The 18,536-nt window shown below is 37.2% G+C and overlaps 3 protein-coding genes across 13 annotated transcripts in view; all 3 read left to right on the plus strand.

The window, feature by feature from the left end:
* The window catches only part of sorbs2a (sorbin and SH3 domain containing 2a), a 50,953-nt gene extending 41,125 nt beyond the window's left edge, over positions 1–9,828 (plus strand). For 8 of the 10 annotated variants that reach the window (XM_056763587.1, XM_056763586.1, XM_056763589.1 and 5 more), the window contains 8 exons: positions 706–767; positions 913–1,010; positions 1,766–1,880; positions 2,059–2,187; positions 2,479–2,643; positions 7,127–7,164; positions 7,253–7,359; positions 7,618–9,828. In XM_056763587.1, coding sequence (XP_056619565.1) covers positions 706–767; positions 913–1,010; positions 1,766–1,880; positions 2,059–2,187; positions 2,479–2,643; positions 7,127–7,164; positions 7,253–7,359; positions 7,618–7,679 — 776 coding nt within the window. In that variant the 3' untranslated portion in view covers positions 7,680–9,828. The remainder of the gene's footprint in view (positions 1–705; positions 768–912; positions 1,011–1,765; positions 1,881–2,058; positions 2,188–2,478; positions 2,644–7,126; positions 7,165–7,252; positions 7,360–7,617) is intronic. The other 2 variants (XM_056763590.1, XM_056763596.1) reach the window with 1 other exon arrangement.
* On the plus strand, positions 2,669–7,119 carry LOC130433813 (uncharacterized). Of its 2 annotated transcripts, XR_008908619.1 has the most exons (3): positions 2,669–4,485; positions 4,602–6,856; positions 6,934–7,119. XR_008908619.1 is itself a non-coding variant. In XM_056763597.1 (2 exons), the coding sequence occupies exons 1-2, from the start codon at positions 3,685–3,687 to the stop codon at positions 5,538–5,540; spliced, it is 1,740 nt and encodes a 579-aa protein (XP_056619575.1). In that variant the 5' UTR covers positions 2,669–3,684; the 3' UTR covers positions 5,541–7,119. The 2 variants fall into 2 exon arrangements, 1 of the variants encoding a protein (XP_056619575.1); XM_056763597.1 differs by having other exon boundaries at positions 4,602–7,119.
* A 1,728-nt stretch (positions 9,829–11,556) lies between the features above and the next one.
* pdlim3a (PDZ and LIM domain 3a) lies at positions 11,557–16,839 on the plus strand. Its single transcript, XM_056740201.1, has 7 exons — positions 11,557–11,785; positions 14,307–14,458; positions 14,588–14,672; positions 14,784–14,971; positions 15,507–15,640; positions 16,188–16,296; positions 16,433–16,839. The coding sequence occupies exons 1-7, from the start codon at positions 11,693–11,695 to the stop codon at positions 16,599–16,601; spliced, it is 930 nt and encodes a 309-aa protein (XP_056596179.1). The 5' UTR covers positions 11,557–11,692; the 3' UTR covers positions 16,602–16,839.
* The last annotated feature ends 1,697 nt before the right edge of the window (positions 16,840–18,536 follow it).

Below are 18,536 nucleotides of genomic sequence, written 5' to 3' on the forward strand. Positions count from 1 at the left end.
TACTTTCACTGGTAGTTTTCTGAGAATATACTTCAAGGTGTAATTCATGAACTAAAATGTGCTGCTAGTATTGAACTTGTATACCGATAAGTTCAACTCTATTGGTGTTGCAGTACAATCAAAAAAACATTTGTAAACTAGTTATGTACTCGTAGTTTACTGCCGTTACACTAAAAGTGCCTATACTGCCTATATAAGTACACTGTTATAAACGAAAAAAATGCAACTTTCGCCTATAAAGTGAAAATGTTTGCTTTACACAAATTTGAAATGATTCAAGTGGAAAAGAAGTGTTAGAAGTTCATGTTGCTTTGATGCTTTACAGTGTGCATGATGTGTTAACTGCTCATATTTTATCCTTTTATTTTATTTGTACCCTTGCCATTTTGTTAATTTTTTTCCAGATTATGGTATTTTTAAGTTTTTTTGTTACATTTATATTCATTGATTGATTCACTGTTCTGTGATGACTGTAATATTCGTGGGGTGGTATTTTTTCAAATGCATGATATTTGTATGTCAAATTGTGCTTGTGTACTGTATCCCGATCATCACCTCTTTTTTCAAAATTTGACCCAGAATTTAAAAACAAATAGATTCTATTTTTTGGTTCCTTTTGACCACACTGGCATGCCCATGGTTTCAACCTGAACATATCACATTGTGTTTTCATTCTGCTGACCTTTTCATCGTGTGTTTCCATAGATCAGGGGACTGACACGGGTCGTCTCACACCACAAAGCAGAAGACCCACACCAGAAAAAGAGGTAGAAAGATTTTCCTATCTGTTTATGCAAAAGTGAACTGGTTCTTCCTCATTTTGCTCATGATATTTTGACCTTGTGGTCTTCAGTTACAGTTTCAGAATATGAATGTCTTGGATAGCTGATGGCGTCTCTGCTTATCTCGTAGGTTTCTTCTAAGCAGATGACCTGTCTTATATTGTCTTCTCTTCTCCATCAGAAACAGCCTGCCAGGGCTATTTATGATTTTAAAGCTCAGTCTGCCAAGTGAGTATCGGTATGAGAGTCCGTCCGGCGCATGTTAATGACACCACAACATGCTCGCATTTTACTCAAGTTTTCTGCACAGTAGGCTGTGTCAGCTTTCTGTTTATGAATGGGTTTTAAGATTTTTACTTGTTTAATTTTTTTTATGGGCTGCCACTGAAAGCATTTTTTTTTTCATTTTGCTGTGAGGCTTGTACATGACAAGTTCCTTTTTCATCTGCTGTCGGTCTCGATCATAGCATGAATTTGTCCACTTATATTTTATTTACAGCTACAAATCATGTCATGATTTATTCACCCTCATGTAATTCAAAATTGTCAATTTCATTGGTTTCACAAGATAGATATTTTGAGAATGTCTCAGTTGTTTTTATGTCTATACATACATACAATTGTTTGTTTACCAACGTTCTGCAAAATATCTTCTTTTGTGTACTGCATAATGGTTTGGAAAGACATAAGTGTCATTTTCAGGTGAACTATACCATTAAATGCAAATAACACAACCAATAATGTTGTTGCAAATATTAGGGCCTGTGAATCTTAAGTTAAAATCACGAAAATGGATCAAAAACATATTCATCTCATCAATAATGGAATTGGTTATTATTTGCATCTCTGGTTAGATCTTTGAGCAGTCTTGGGGAGTCAAGCTAGACTAAGATTTACCACTGGTTAAAATGTGCTTGGTTTACCATGTTAGGCCTGAATAATGTGTGTTTATGTCCACATACATGATTTGTGTGTATTTGCAGGGAACTTTTTTTTAAGAAGGGTGATGCAGTCAATATCATCAGACAGATCGACAGTAACTGGTTTGAGGGGGAGCACAAAGGACGGATCGGGATTTTTCCCATCTCATATGTAGAGGTCAGTAATGTGTTCACCACTGCGGTGAGATGTCGTTGGGCATGAGCGTGGCCTAAATGGTCAGTTTTCCATGTTGATTGATATTAACATGGCAATAGATGCACTCTAGAGTGTGAATATCTAAACACTGACACACACATTCTAATTTTCTCTCTCTCCTTCTCATTCTCTACCTTAGAGGACTGCATCCCCAGAGCGGAGGCAGCCTATCAGGCCTCCTCCTCCAGCTCAGTCTCGAGAGATGGGAGAGGCCATAGCTCGATACAACTTCAATGCTGACACAAATGTGGAGCTTTCTCTTAGAAAGGCAAGTAAATCACCCAGAGGTTATATAAAAGTTGAGGCCTCTTCAAAGTACTTGCATTAAGTGGGAGAAATGAAATAAAGAGCCCACAAAAATGTTTGCGAGAACCCTTGACCCTAGTCATCTTCAATGTGACAAATGACTTTAGGTTCAGAAGAGATCTCAACAAAGATGTCTTGACAGATATGAGTGTAGTTTGACAATGTTTGCAATGAAATCCAAATCATACGTTTAATATAAAGTCAACTGTTTCTTTAACATACTGCATTATATAAACGCGTTTGTCTGTTTCAGGGCGAGCGGGTGATCCTGTTGAGGAAGGTTGATCCGAATTGGTATGAAGGAAAGATTCCTGGCACGGGCAGGCAGGGAATTTTTCCAGTGTCCTATGTCGACATGATCAGGGGCTCTCCATCTAAGAGTCACCAAGGAGACACGCAAACATACAGGGCACAGAAGGTAAGACTGGAGCACCATAGTTGACATCACAAACACGTCCAACACTAATGGTTTTATAAAAATAATAATGGTTAGAGACACACCGCTTCAAATTGATTAACTTCCTCATATTCTCATTACATTTTTGATAGTTTTGACACATTATCTTCTCCTAAAGCATTGGTGCATTTCTAATACAAAACCAAATCAATGATTTTGATTTAGTTGTTAACATTTCAGTCATTTCATCTTCATTTGAAACCTATTCAAATATATGTCTTATGATAAACTTGATACACATTTTGCTTAACAGCACCAATTTAACGGTCCAAATGCAAACCTACAGGCAATTATTAATATACATCTTACTGGAAAAAATCAAAAATTTTTACTTTATATATTCCAGCATACTTTATATACAAATCATATGTATTTCAGTGTTATAGCACATTTATCTCTACTATCTGTATAATGTGTTGAGTGTAAAGCTGCTATGCAACAATGCAGAACTGAGCACTATAGAAATAAAATGTAATTGAATTTTTAATAAATTGGATTAAAATATAAAAGAAAAAAAGAAAAGAAAAGAAAAGTAGAAAAAGCGTAAATTATGCCAATGTGAGATTTTGAACCCAGGGCATTCCATTTCAGAAAGTGACAAACAGTTGCCTAACCTGGCCACCTTAGGTTTGATGCACAATATCGTTCCTTTCGTTCACCTTTTTGAGGTGTTCAATATTAGAGCAGGTTTGTGTGTTAATGTGGGTAAATGTTCATACTTTTACTTCATAAATACTTATTAGGGCTGGTTAATATATTAGAATTTGGGATATTCTTACCTTTGGACTCTTTGCAGTGCTTGGGCGAGGGTCCAATTATCATTATAAAGTTAATAGTCTGTTAAATTCCCTTTTTGAATGTTTGTGTGTGCATATGATATGCAGCCAGACGGTGCAAAGCTTATTTTACTCTGTATCTGACCTATAGATGGCTTGTTCACCCCGATGAAAGGTCAACTTTATTACAGCCAATGAGTTCATATTCCTCCTGCTTTCTTTCCCCATGCACAAGCACGATACAGACTTCTCCAATTTGATGTGGCTCAACTCGGCCACTAGGACCCACCTCCAAGCAGTCACTAGCGAATGGCTATCTCTTACACTGGGTGTTTCCACCTCATACCCATCGTCTCCCTGCAGCAGTCCAGTTCCTCCCACCCCTCCTCCTTTACCCATCAGCCTACACAGCACAAGCCCTCAACCCCCTGCTCTTCCTGTGAGAAAGTTCACTCCATCACCACAAAAACCCTCCTCAAAATATTCCCCTGTACAGAGCCAAAAACCAATCACAGAGTCCTCAGAAAAGTATCTATATTCCAATGAAAACTACAGGCATAGCCTTACAGCTCGAGATATAAGTGAAGCTTTTGGTTTACCTCAGAAACTGATCTCAAATCATAATCAGGAACGAAAGATGCCTCGTGGTGAAAATCTGTGTGTAAAGGAGAACTTTTTCAGACACTTTGACTCATCGAGCGAGCCTGATCCATATGACCAGCTTATGTTTCTTACACGTCAGCTTCACAATGAGCTTGAAGTCAGATTCGCCAACCAATCAACAAATGAAGCCAAACAAGAGGTTTTACTGGATTGGCCGGTATGCGATGAGTCTCTGTCTGTGGGTCCCAACCAAGAATATGAAACTAAAGATCATGAGATGTACAAGAAAAAAGCTGAAGAGCAATGTTCAGTAATTTTGAGTGAGATGTCAACCTTTCATGGTCCAGTAGCGGAGATAGATTGGGGGAGACTTCCCGAGTTGTACATACGGGAGGAAGATGATGAAATAATCCACAGATCAGAGGTAGTGAATATGTGTATCACAGTGGTGTGCACTATGGAAAACCTCACTCCACTAAATATATATTCAAAGTAGCATACATTCAAATATAATTTTAGCTCTGTCTTTTTCTTCGCCAGGCTGGCTCCTCATATGTTGCAAACCACAGTTGCTTCACCTCCTCTAATTCCCCCACCCATGATTCCTCTCTTACTCTTTCCACTAGTTTTTCTCAACACATTGAATCATCCATCTCTACTCTTCACACCTCATCTCTGCCTGCTGTCAAACCCATTCTATGTGCATCACCCCCTTCATATCCTCTTGCTACATCTCTTTCTTTGGAACCCATTGCTTCCTACACCCTTCCATCCTACTCTTTACCCTCCCCTTCAGACTCATCTCTTTCCTCTCCCCCTACTACACCTCCTCTGTCTCCTTTAAACTCTCCATTCCCACATCCTTCTTCACCTCCTACATCAACCCTTAAAATGTCTTATTCTCCTCCTTCCTCACCTACTCTCCCATCTTCTTTATCAGTCTGCTCTCCTCTGTCATCTTCAACCCCACCTGCCTCCTCTCCCCCCCTCCTTCTCTCTTCTGTTCATCCCCAACCTTACTCACCTCAACTCCCATCCGGTCATTTTCCTCAAATCCCCAACTCTGCTCCTCCACATATCTCTCCAAGTCCTCCATCTCCTCCTTTATCTCCAATTCCTTCATCTCTTCCTCCTCTTTATTCTTCCTGCCAGCCTCTCCTACCAACCATCCCAGCTTCCCCACCCACCTCTCCCTCCCCCCCTCATTCTCCTCCTCTTCCATCCTTACCCCAGTCTTCCTCAGATCACACTAAACCCTCTGAGATTCTACCACCTACTTTATCAGCTCCACATTGTGCTGCTTCTCCTCCTCACTCCTCTGCACAGGCCTCTTTTCCTCCTCTCTCCCCTCGTTCACAGCCTCGCTCTCCTAAGATCAAGGTAAAGTTGCGAGAGAAGGATTGTTTTCACTTTGATTGTGTGAAATCACTAACTAAAAGGAAACAGGGCTGCTGTGAGGAGCATGTGCGTGTGAGATGATGTATAAGACCCTGCAGATGTCTGGTCAAGTATAAAAGTACAAGATTCCGTAAATATGCAAACAGTGAACTTTACTCATTAGATATTAATGTAAACAAAGCTGTGAGAGACTACGGTATATTTTTATATAACAGTTTTAATATGACGGGTTCATAGTGTGAGAGAGTGGGATAGCATGTTGAATGTTAAATCCCAAATCATTTTAAGACTGTGGCCTTAAAAAAAACAAATGAAATATTTCTTAATTAGTGTTTGTGCCTTCTTTTCCAGTAAAAAGAAACATATCAGTTTGTAATGAAATATAAGTTGTTTCTACTGATACACTGGCCAAAGTTTTGTTCCCTTCACTGAAATGTTTCTCGTGATCAAATTTTTACTGTCAAGGTGCTTGTCGAAATGTTGTAAATTATCTTTAAAGAGATTTTTTTTTAATAAATATTAAATAAAAAGCAGCAAATAGGAGCAAAGAATAGATTTTTGAAAATCTCAGGGTGACCATAGGAAACATTTTCCAACATTTTTTTTATCAAACCTGTGCAAAGAATGGCTACAGTGGAGATGCTTAAAGTTATAGTTCACCCCGAAATAAAAATTCCATCATCATTTACTCACCCTCTTGTCATTTTAAACCTGTATGACTTTCTTTTTCCGCAGAACACAGAATAAGGTATTTTGAGGAATATTGTTAGCTGGCCCACATTCACTTGCATTGGATTTGAGCCCATACAATGGATACATACTTGTTCGGTTACCAACTTTCTTCAAAATATCTTTTATGTTCTGCAGAAGAAAGAAAGTCCTAAAGGTTTAAAAAGACAAGAGGGTAAGTAAATGATAACGAAATTTTCTGGGATGTGCTAGTTTTATTTATCTAGAATTGGTATCACAACATTCCCAAAATGTGTACAAAATTGTGTACGTAGTTTTAAAAAAATGTGCGCAGCCAAAAGAAAAAACATCACATAATGTAGATAAGCTGTCATAGAATAAGAATATGTGAATAAATCAATTTTGTCAAATATGTCAAAGATGGAACCTTATAATTCCAAGGTGACAAAATATATTTTTACTGGAAAGCAAGACAAAAATACTGATTGTGTTTGCCATGAGTAATTGAGAGTGACTAAATGTGATGTTGTAAATAACACAGTCATGGAATTCGTATGAGGCTTCTGTACTCTTGACTGTCATGCCTTTGACTCTTGCAGACGGTTTATAAGCAAGATGTGGTGGTTGATGGTAAACCGCCACGTAGCCCCCTTTCCACCAGGAGGCGCTGTTTGTCTCCCAGTTTATCACCCAGTAGAGCACGAAGGGTAGGATGGAGTGTGCTGTGACACTAGCAGCAGTGCAGGCTGGGATATTGATTTCATTCTAATCCTTTATACTGTAGTTCTCTGGTGCCCACATCATGGATGGAGTTCCTCTAACACTTCGGGTCTTCTAAAAGCTCTGTGATGAAAAACACTCACAGAATGACGTCCTGTTGGATTTGGTGTGACATACTGACCCACCAAAGCATTATGTGTATACTGTACTGATTCTTCCTCTCCTTTTCTCTTGCTCTCTCCCTATAACCCTCTTAGAAAATGATGCAGGAATCGGCACATCCAGGCGGTGACCCGTAAGTTATATCTACATTTTAATCTTCATTGCATTAGATCATTTCTTATGCAAAATGTTTTTAAAACGTTGTTTCAATGTTACTAAAGGTTTCAAGCTACATACAATTATGTACCTCGCAACGAGGATGAGCTGGAGCTGAAGGATGGGGACATTGTTGATGTCATAGAGAAATGTGACGATGGCTGGTTTGTTGGTAAGGTTTTTAATAAGGTACTACAACACTACTGCAAACAGCATTTAATTTGTATGCGTTATTTATTAGTTTTATTGAAGTTTAACTGTTGCATAAATGTTGCTCATTCTGGCCAAGAACATAAGCAAATTATATTTAAAAATAGAGAAAATGTATTGACATTTATTTGAATTATCTTATGCATTGTTTAATGGTATTATTACAATTATTTTATTATAAATTGCGTACAATTGATAATCTGTCATTTGTTAATTTCAGGTACTTCCCGAAAAACAAGGTTATTTGGAACGTTCCCTGGAAACTACGTTAAACCACTTTAACAAACAGGAAACAATGGCACAATTACGGCCACTCCAGTGCCTACCGTGTAGGGCCAATGAGGCACCTCACCTTTGAGAAAGTGTGTGTGTCCGCGTATGCGTGTTTTTTCACAAACAAAACTTTTCACAAATAGCTCTGCCATTTCTGCACGAACAAACCACTGGCGTTTGTTTCACATCAAGCACTTTTGTTTTTGTGCCATTACACTTGCTCTTAACTGATCCTGCATTTGCTACTCTGACAATGGCACATTTAACGTTCTCCTGTTATTTTGTGATATTGTAGGAAATTCAATATCATAGTTTAAAAGGCAAAGATTCAGACGTGATGTAGTGGTCAGTAGATCAATTTACATGTGACAGACCTTAAAGAACAGACCTCAGCCATCAGTCTTGCTCTATGTCTATCCATGTAAATAGTTAGCAAAAGACTTCAAGTAATCCACCCTCATCTATAATAAGTGATTAAAATGAAGTGAAGTTGCTTCATTTTCCATTCCCCTTGTGTAAAAGTGTGTTTTTTTTGTGGCCAAAATAGGATAGTGTTCATACGATGGATAGAAACAGGTATTTTTACACATTATTTGCATAGGTGACCGTGCGTTTACCGACAGATTTACAAAATAACTGTCATAAAGCAATTCTGCTATGGTTTCGGTGGCAGTCCTTTATGTAGGATAATGTTCATATAATTATCAGTGAATTGTATTTGTATAAATTCTCATCAATAAGAATGTGAATTAACATTCTAATGAAGAAATAGGCTTTTGTGGAATTTGGTAACATGCATATTTGACTAATGGACTTGTTTTCTAGATTTTACATACCGAGTTTTAGAATCGTAAACCAGATGTGACACCCAACTTTCATATGGAAAGTAAACATAAAGAGAAAACCAATGCTTGTTTTTAAAAAGGAATGGCAACAATGTTACAATAACAAAGTGAGACTGTTGTAATGTTTCATTTTTATTTGTGTAAAGTGACATAATATAAGATTTAACTGAAATAGTAATTTCCAGATTTTCCCATCATGCTTTCTTTCAAAGTTTGATTAGAGGTTTATTCCTTTTCATGATGTAACTCCTCTGCCATCTATTTCCAAGATTCACTTTTAAAACTGAATCTACTGTCTTTCTTGATTGTTATAGTATAGTCTGTTGTGCCCTGACATTCAGAGTCAGTTCACATTTATTTTGAAGGATATCAGTATTTTCTGCACTAAGTGAATTTTCATTTGAAAGCATATAGCTTGTGTTGCGTTGACTTGTTCTAATATTCAATACTGTAAGTGTGTCTATGAATTTCACAGACAGCAGAGCAATCTTAAAGCACCTTAAATGTATTAGTTGTATTATTTAATTTTTTTCCTAAAAGCTGAAGTGTGTAATTCTTTTTTTGAAAAGCTTTTCACTTGAGCTTAATATGCAGAGACAGCCATTTGCAGGTTAATTTCCCCAAAATATGTAAAGTTTGTTACTCTGTGGCGCTGACATGCTCTGTTTGTTTGAGCAGCCCGACACAGCAACATTGGCTCAACCAATGGCATGAGTTTATGGTGTGAATATTTATCTGGCCAATATGAGATAAGATGGCATGTTCAGGAAACCTGTTGAAAACAATCAACGTTTTTAGTTTAGTGATGGTAACGTCACAGAAATTTACACTTCAGTATTTTTTAAATGGCACTATTTGCATTTTTCAGCTTCACTGCTGGGTTTGCTGACACGCCTTTGTATGTCCTTTTGTATTTTTACTGTACTTACATTATAAAGCTCTTTCACACTCTGCATCTCATTTTGGTTATGTTTGTCTTTGTAATTCATCCCATGTGCCAAATTTTTTATCAGTCTTTGGTGCGCAAAAAGTATGCAAAAAGTAAGAAAAAGAAAGTTTAGGGACGAAACAGGACTTTTTCAGTAGACACTAGTCAAACTGGAGTCCGTGTTTGGTTTTGTTACAGCCTCAACCTCTACTGAGGACTTATGTCCTTTTGGATGATATTTTTGCCTTTTTACTCGTAGGTTGTTGATTGAAAAACAAGGTATAGTGTTATGTCTGCGTGTGTATGTGTATGTGATGAGCTGTCGAGTCTGAAAGAATCTTGTATCCTGCTAACTTTCAAATAAAGTGTTTTCTTTCTTTCATTCTTTCTTAACTTTTTTCTCCCTCTCTCTGCTTGCCTTATCTTATTTGTTCTATCTATATCTAATAAATTTCTGTCTCCATAGTTATAAAGTTCCTCAATATTTTCCAGTTCTGATGTATAACCATGAGATTGTACTTTATATTCATTGGAAAAGTAGGAGAAAGGATAGCCCTTAGTGATTACAATTTTCATGGTCCCAAAAAGTACATCAGGTGTAGTTCAGTTTTAGTTTCTGTTTCTGATGTTAAACTTTGAGTGTGGAGTGCATTTATACTGTAGTATACAGGCTTATTGAAATCTAATTTCCTCCAATGCATAACATTCCCACTGTAGTATAATAGTCTTGTGTTATAACGAGTGCAGTTCTCATTTTTGCGTTTATTTAAAGAACTGAACAAAAAGAGCTCCCCAGTAATGATATACTGAAATCTGTCTTTCCCCTTGCAAGACTTCTAATCTTTACTTTAAACTCTCTTCGATTTTACCTTAACATTCCATTTCTTTTAGTAGAAATAGGCCATAAGAGAGAATAAAGTGAATCAGAGAGAGTAAACAGAACTCTTGATCATAACTAAATGTGGAGGAAGAGGGAGATACAGAGAGGTCCAGATTAGTGATAAAAGAATGTGCCTGTGAGACCTCACAACCCTCCGCTTCACTCACTTACCAAATATGGACTGAAGCCGTGCGCTCTGTTGTCCAGGCCCATACAAGCACCCGCCCGGCTGTGTGGCCCCCGCCACCAGAGGGCCAGAGCAGGCAGCCGTGAGATGAGGTCTTGCCTCTGTGTCGTATGCGTTCATACTGTGGTGTTGCTCTATGGATTGTTTCTCTATTCTCATTCAATGTTAGAAGCCAAATCGTCGCCTTAAAATTATAAGGTTCTATCTCGATTCTGAGCAGTTTTGAGATGATGAGCTTCAAATTTTTAGCATTCCATTTGACGATAAACCCTTTTTGTTTTGTAAAAAAACATCACATAATGTAAATAAGATGTCACAGAATATTGAATATATAACTTACAAAATATCAGGTGGAACCTTATACTTCTAAGGCGACGAAATAGTAATAAGTGAAACTTTAAAATTAAGCCTACCGTGACCTGACTTGAGGCTTTATGCAACAGACTTTTTGTCTAAAAAAATTCCTCAGTTGTTTGGCGTCTTTGTAATTATGTTCCTGTCCCCAATCGATTCAGAGCCTTCCTGATCCCAAATCCTCACCAACGGGACATCTCGACTGTTGCCGAAAGACAGCAGCCGCAAACATTTCACAAAAGTGGAGTATTTTGGTACCAGAACGAGTTATTTTAAATAACAATTAAAATGTTATACATACATTGTCTCTTTTAGTTTTAAAATCGGTTAAGATTTAAAAATCATCTTGTGTGTCTCAGGTTTACAAAGATTCTAGTCACCCAGCTTTGTTTTCTGGTTAAACAAAGAAACTTCGTTGGGAAACCAACTTTGCATTCTGGGGATCAACCATCAAAACATTTCAAAATCATCTAAATTTGCAAGATGTCTTACAACAATTATCCCTTTAAGAAAAATGAGGTTTACTTTTCATTGAATGCCCACATATTTCTTGCTGATTTCAGCTTGTGATGGTTGTGATTTGTTATCCAAATGAAGATTACAAATGGAGGAAATGGGGCCGAGACTGAAATGACGGCATTGAAAAAAAGAGAGAAAGATGAGATGGAGGAAACAGTGATGAACAAATAAAGATAGAGAGGGAAGAGCATGAGCAAAGAGAGAGAGAGCTCTTAAACTGTAGGAGTGGTTTCCCCTCTTCTCTTTAAAGATCTAGATCTGAATAAACCTTCACTAGAGAGGCGTACTGTGATACACACACCTGGGAATATGCCATTCAGTGTTGTGCTTGATGGACCCGCACCATGGGGGTTTCGTCTTATCGGAGGAAGGGACTTCAACCAACCCCTCAATGTAGCCAAGGTGAGTTTGTATGTATGTCTGGTGCTGTTGTGCATGTAATGTAAGCATATTTTTGTAGTTTTTCAATTTGAGGTTTTACTATTGGAAAACTACTGGCAGCGTTTTTAAACTACATGACTCCCACCTGTGGACTTTGGCATCTGACGCACTTTTAGAAATAGCAGCTTACATCACACTTGTGAACATTAAACAATAACTACTGACTACTGAATCACTGAGCTCTTTTGGAAAGTGTGTTCATTAAATACTTGGAGAAAAGAAAATTTGTAAAAACTTGATAAAACGTAACAAAAAAGTATACATAATAGATTAAAAAAGGAATAAAAAATACTACTAAAAGTGAATAAAACAATTGAAAAATGGTAAAAACAAGGCACTTTAAAAATATATACAACAAAACCTGGTATGAATTGTGGATTTCTTAGTATCATATCCCTTCATACCAGGTACAAAGAGAACATTTTATGAGAGAGAACAATGGCTATTCTGATCCTATTTATGTTACACTGTTTGTGTGCTGCTAAAAATGTTAGTGATGAATCATCTGAGCAGGGGCTAACATTTGGATCCTCGCACCTGTTGTGCAGCAGAGTTGTGTATTCTACATTTAAGCAAATGTCAGAGAGAGAAACACTATATGGACAAAAATATTGGGATGCGCCCTACTAATAAACACATTTTATCTTTTCCAGTACATCCATTAAGGCTATAACACAACACCATATTAAAGAATTTTATTATCATCTTTGTTCCAATAGTTTTGGAAGGGCATTTTTCTGTTCTGAAATGACTGTAGCCTACCCCTGTGTACAAGTTGTATTGATTTGTTTGTGTGTTGAGTGTTTGGCTCAAAGTTGTTTAGCTGGGTTCAGATCTTTTTTAACCTTGTCTTGTTACAGGGGCACTGTCTTGTAGAAAAGTGTCCTTTCCAAACTGAAAACATTGTTTCCATACAGATGTACTGTATCTTCAATGTTTCTTAGACTTTTGTTGCTTTTAATTAGCTACAGCCTGTTGCGTGATCGATGTAATGCTAAAAAATATGTTTTGTACTTTTGTTCTTGCAGTTTTAAATTTCTACTTAGCTTTAATGAGATTTCACACTTGGAACGTTCTGCGGATCAATGTTTCCTAATCTCAACATCATGCAGCCATTTTTGGTCAAACAACCTCCTGTCTTCTGTCTCTAAGCCTTGGGAGTTGTTTTTACTTACAGCTAGCTCTGTAACCTGGAGTTAATAAATCAGAGTATGCTTGGAAACCATGCTTGTTTTACAAACAGCAAATCTGGATTTTGTTCAAAATGTAAAAGCAAGATTAATTCACTTCAGGAATTAAGGCAAATTTGCCCAAACAGAAAATAGATAAATAGATTCCTGGAAAATGATGTACCCCATTAAATTTCCATCTTGATTTAGTACAGATTTGCTTTGTGGAGAAAACATTGGTGAACAACATCAGGGTCAAGCATCTACATCTAGGTAGTTATTTACAACAGCGGTCACTGTTTATAAGATCAGACACCAAGCGATCCATTATATAAAATGACACTCCATAGTATGTAGCCTACTTAGGAATTGCAGTGTCTTGCTGAATATTCTTTAATCGTTGAGTTAGTTGTCCTTGTGATCATGTACATTTGAGTTAAATTTATGCATTATACATTATTGAAAGCATGTGTTACATTATCTTTCTTCTTGATGTATTGGTAATGATTATAGTCAAATTATGAGTCAGGAACTGATCCAGGACAATGAGTCAAGTTCAATTGCAAATCTGTGCAGTTCCACAAAGACCCAATGCACCAAGCACATCTTATGATGTATGACTAATATTTTATTTTTATTTCACAGATGCATTACCCTTTTGTGCTTACATGCCATGCATACAAGCAAGTTATGTTATGCTATGTATACGCAGTAGCACTTTCTTAAATAGAGAAATAATAACAGAAAGGACTGTTCTGGAGAATGTTTCCCAAGATTGTTTATGTGGAACGTTGTACAGTTTGCACAAGAGCACATACCATTAAGAGGAAAGACTTTTTCACTTTAATACCAATATTTATACAAACAATATTAAGGTGAAATATACACGGCCTAGGGTTTAGTGCTGGACTATAGCACAGGGCTCTTCAATAACTTCTTGTCACAATGTTTTTTTTAAGAGGCTGTTGTCGGTTAAATATTATATAATAAAAACAAAGTGCATATCCTTAGGTAAATACAATTTATATCATTTATATAATAATATAATAACTTATATAAATTAATATAATCATTAAAATAATCACACTAATGGGGTCATATCCGTATAAATAATGCCCCAGAACTGTTTGTTTCTAACATTTTTCCAAATGTCTTTCTTTTTGTTCAGCAGAACAATGAAATTTGATGACAGGTAATTAATGATGACAATATTTTTGGGTGAAGTATCCCTTTAAGATGGTTGTGAGGTTCAGTGGTTAGTGAACAAGATGAAAGATTTCGTGCCCAAATAAACATTACCCCTGTTTTTTTAGATATCTCCAGGAAGTCAAGCCTCCACAGTGAACCTATCTCCTGGTGACATAATCTTGGCAATAAATGGAGTTTCTGCAGAAAACATGATGCACTGTGAGGCTCAGAATCTTATCAAGGCCGCAACCTATCAGCTCGCACTTACTGTTGAAAGGTCAGAGGTCACCAACGTCCATACAGTTTTTATGACTATATGAATGGTACCATGTTTTGGACAGTGATTTTTTCTAAGGCATATAGGATTAAAGATACTAATTTGAATTTGACTGCACTGCAATTGCAGACCAGAAACCAAACTGTGGTCCCCCAAAGTCACAGAAGATGGACAAATCAATCCATTTAAAATCAACTTAGAGGCAGATAGACAAGTATGTGCATGCTTTCATATTTTTATATGTGGTTATTTGTGATATATGTCTGAGTGTGCTCAATGACGTTCTATGATGCAGATATCCAAACTTATCGTTTTGCCTTGACAGGAGTCCAGACCAATAGGAACGGGTCATAATCGTAGGGCGGCTCCCTTTGTCGCCGCAGCCAACATTGACGACTCACGGCAGGTTGTGAGCCCAACGTACAACTCCCCTATTTGCCTTTACTCTTCCGGCAATATCCAGGACACCTTACAAGGACAACTCAAGGGCCTCATCCACAGCAAACCAGAGAGGTGAATTACAGACCCTAAGGAATAGTTCACCCAAAAATAAAAATTCTGTCATAATTTATTTGCCCTAATGTCATTAAAAACCTGTTTACTGTATAAGAATACAAATCTTTTTCCCCGTGGCACACAAAAGAAGATATTTTGAGAAATTAAATTTTTGTCCATTCAATGGGAGTCAGTTTATTTGGTTACCAAAGTTCTTCAAAATATCTTCTTATGTGTTCTGCAAATAAAGGAAATTCATACTGGTTTGGAATGATAAGGTGGTGATTAATGTTTAAAGAATAAGAATTTGCATTATTTGGTGAACTATCACTAAGGTGCATGAACCATAACTGCAGGTGGCATCTTCTGCCATCTAATGTCCCATCAAGTGTACATTAGATTTAAGGAGCAGATCTATAAAGTGTTCAAGAACAGGAATGTCTCATGCACCAAATGTGTTGCACAGATTCAATGCTAAATACTGATGGTATTTAGGGAATATTGGCATGCATGGTCTCCATCCACAAAGTTCATATGCAGTATGTGCCTGCAGTCCCAGGACGCTTGGCTGTATAGAGGAGTCTGATGTATATCGGATGCTGCAGAGAAATCAAGATGAGGAAGAGCCACATGAACCCCGGCAGTCTGGTTCTTTTAAAGCCTTACAGAGCTATATCAACAGCGAAGGTATGACACCTACTGGACCTCCGAACTACAACATCAATGAGAGTTTATAACATACTGTGTACAGTACTGTGCGAAAGTCTTTGGCACGTTAGTATGTTACCCCAATTTCTTGGAGACATTGCCACAGTACTTCTGGATTAGACTGTCTCAGTTTTTTCTAACAGACAGACTCAGTTATGGTGAGAGCAGCTCTCTTTGTGGAGTATTGTCTGTTGTCACACTACCTGTATGAATCTCATTGGATTATTACAAATAATGGCAAACAGAATGTTTGGAACTGTAAACTAAATTGATTTACTGAAACACTACTTAAAATTATGTAGTTAACTTTAAAAACATTTGTTGGGAAGAAAATACTAACTTGCTACACAGTACTGTATTTCATATGCTTTGACATTAACACAATTATAATGTTACAAATCTTATATTTAGAAATGCTGAAAGAAGTAAAGACAAAATTATCACGTACAAGTTCTCACTTTAACACTTAATATTAGAAGGTAACAATATTTTATGCTGTTTTCAATTATGCTTTCATTATTCATAGGTACACGCCCATTAGTGACGCGAAAAGTCCGCGCCCCCACAACCAAACCTGCTCCTGCAGGGAACTTACACAAGCTACCAATGTGTGATAAGTGTGGTAACGGAATAGTGTAAGTCAAACCTATTTTTGGACACAATAAAGTAATTAAGGGTGGCAACTGTAGTGTGGTCCAAATCTAGATCATCCCCCATTTTATCTCTTTCCATGACATGATGACTGTTTTTGTCTGCGTGTCTTGTTTTCAGTGGGATGGTTGTCAAGGTTCAGGACAAGTATCGCCACCCTGACTGTTTCGTGTGCAAAGAATGCGAGGAAAACCTCAAGCAAAAAGGATACTACTTCATAGATGATGAGCTGTACTGTGAAACTCACGCCCATGCCCGGGCAAAGCCTCCTGAGAGTCCTGACCTTTGACCTCTTAAGTGAGGGCTATGGGTCAGCCACTTTTGATTGCATGAACGTCTTGTTTTAAATACAAAAAGGTCTCACCACAATTTATATCAAACAGATACTAAAATACACAGGTGTGTGGTTAGCGCATTAGCTGATTATGGTTGTCATGTGTGTTGGGATGCAGTGTTTTGCACTTTGTAGTAGCAAGGGTGTGTTGACTGAACAAACTTTTTATCAATAAAGATTTTAATCTTGGTTACCATGTTTGAGCAGGACATGAAAACATTTTCTTGAAGCATGCATGCATTACAAATATATAATTGCAAATATAGAAGGAAGGAAGAACTTTAAAAATGTAATGCAACAGGAACCCAGGCTCCATAAGGAATCCATGATCCAGCATCTTACTGCAGCTGCAACAGAACAAGAAAGCTGTCAGTCTCCTAACTAAAGTCAGATAGACCATGACAATGATTTGATGTAAACTGAATCTCATACATATTGGCGTCGTGCATATACATTAAACCAATTTTAGTATGGGTATGAACCTTATAACATTGGAAGAAATTATTGTCAAAACTTACCTTAAAAAAAGAATTTTGATCAAGTCTTGACTAACATTTGACGTTTATAATAATTTATATCAAATTGATATTCTTGAGGTGTGAGTTCTTAAGACCCATGGTGCGTGCCGCTTATTTTTTTCTTACTTAAAATATATAATTTTGGTCATACAAATAAGACCAATACATCATTCAAAAGTTTAAAAGGTCTACTTTTATAATGCGCTCTCATAATAACAACAAAACTTTGCGCTTTTCTAAAATAAAGAAAATAAATAAATCAGCCTGGCCGCCCAAAGTACGGGCGCACCCATTGTCAGCTAAACACAGACGCACTCACCTCATGTGGTTCACGTCCGGCATCTTTTAGCAATGGTACGGCTCCATATCCAGCGTTATATCCACCGTTAATATAACATTCATCACCCAAATGCAGTGAACAAACAAACACCTGAACTTCGCGAACGTATGCTCTCTCTCTCTCTAAGTGAAAGTGACGTCTGCGCATGCTCCTTCTCCTGCTCTCCTGTGGCCGTGCCGGGTACTTTTCCGGGAGAATTGTCCAAAAGGGGACCAAGAAAAGTTGTTGAGAAACAATTTAATATGTTGGAAAAAAACTTTCAGAAACCTGTACAATCGCTGGGGAAATACTACGCCCAACTCGTCTTTTGACAAGTTGACCATGTTAAGCTTGAGAAGACAGCACATTTAACATTGTAAAGAAGTCAGAATGCGTGACACATCGTTGCAGGGCCGCTTTAATAAAGTCTGATTTATCTGCGCAGGTCTCGGGGTTCCCAAACTGTGCAATTGACAGCGGTACATTAAACTTAAAAAACGGTTTATTCAACTGACTAAAAATTACTTTTGTATACGATAGAATGACGATAGCGCAAATGAAAGCACGCGTTATTATGCTTTTACGGATGCGTAACGGTGCGTTTGCAACAGGGGCGTATAACAGAATATCGTGCCCTGTGCAAAGGCAATGTGTGGGGCCCCTATACCAAGTAAATTGCTATATTTAATTGTACAGCACTGAGTCTAATTTTTGTATGAATTGTGTTATACCTAAACATAAATAGATCACATATCCCCTTAAACATGAATTGACGGTTTAACTATATTTTATTTGAATGTGTTTCATTAACATATGTCTCAAACGTTACACACTTAGCTTTATAACTGTAAAATGTATTTATGTTAGTCTACCCACAGTAACGTGTGTATGTGGTGGAAGAAAAGTGGTCTACTATATTAATTTAATTAATACTGCCATAACAGTAACTGAGACTGCCAATTCATATTTTTTAATAAAAAATTTAATGCCAAGTCGAGTCCCCTCTTATCAAAGGTTATTAAAATAGACTAGGTCATATTTTTTATCTATTTA

The sequence above is a fragment of the Triplophysa dalaica genome, chromosome 2 (genome assembly GCF_015846415.1).
Source record: "Triplophysa dalaica isolate WHDGS20190420 chromosome 2, ASM1584641v1, whole genome shotgun sequence".
Taxonomy (NCBI): domain Eukaryota; kingdom Metazoa; phylum Chordata; class Actinopteri; order Cypriniformes; family Nemacheilidae; genus Triplophysa; species Triplophysa dalaica.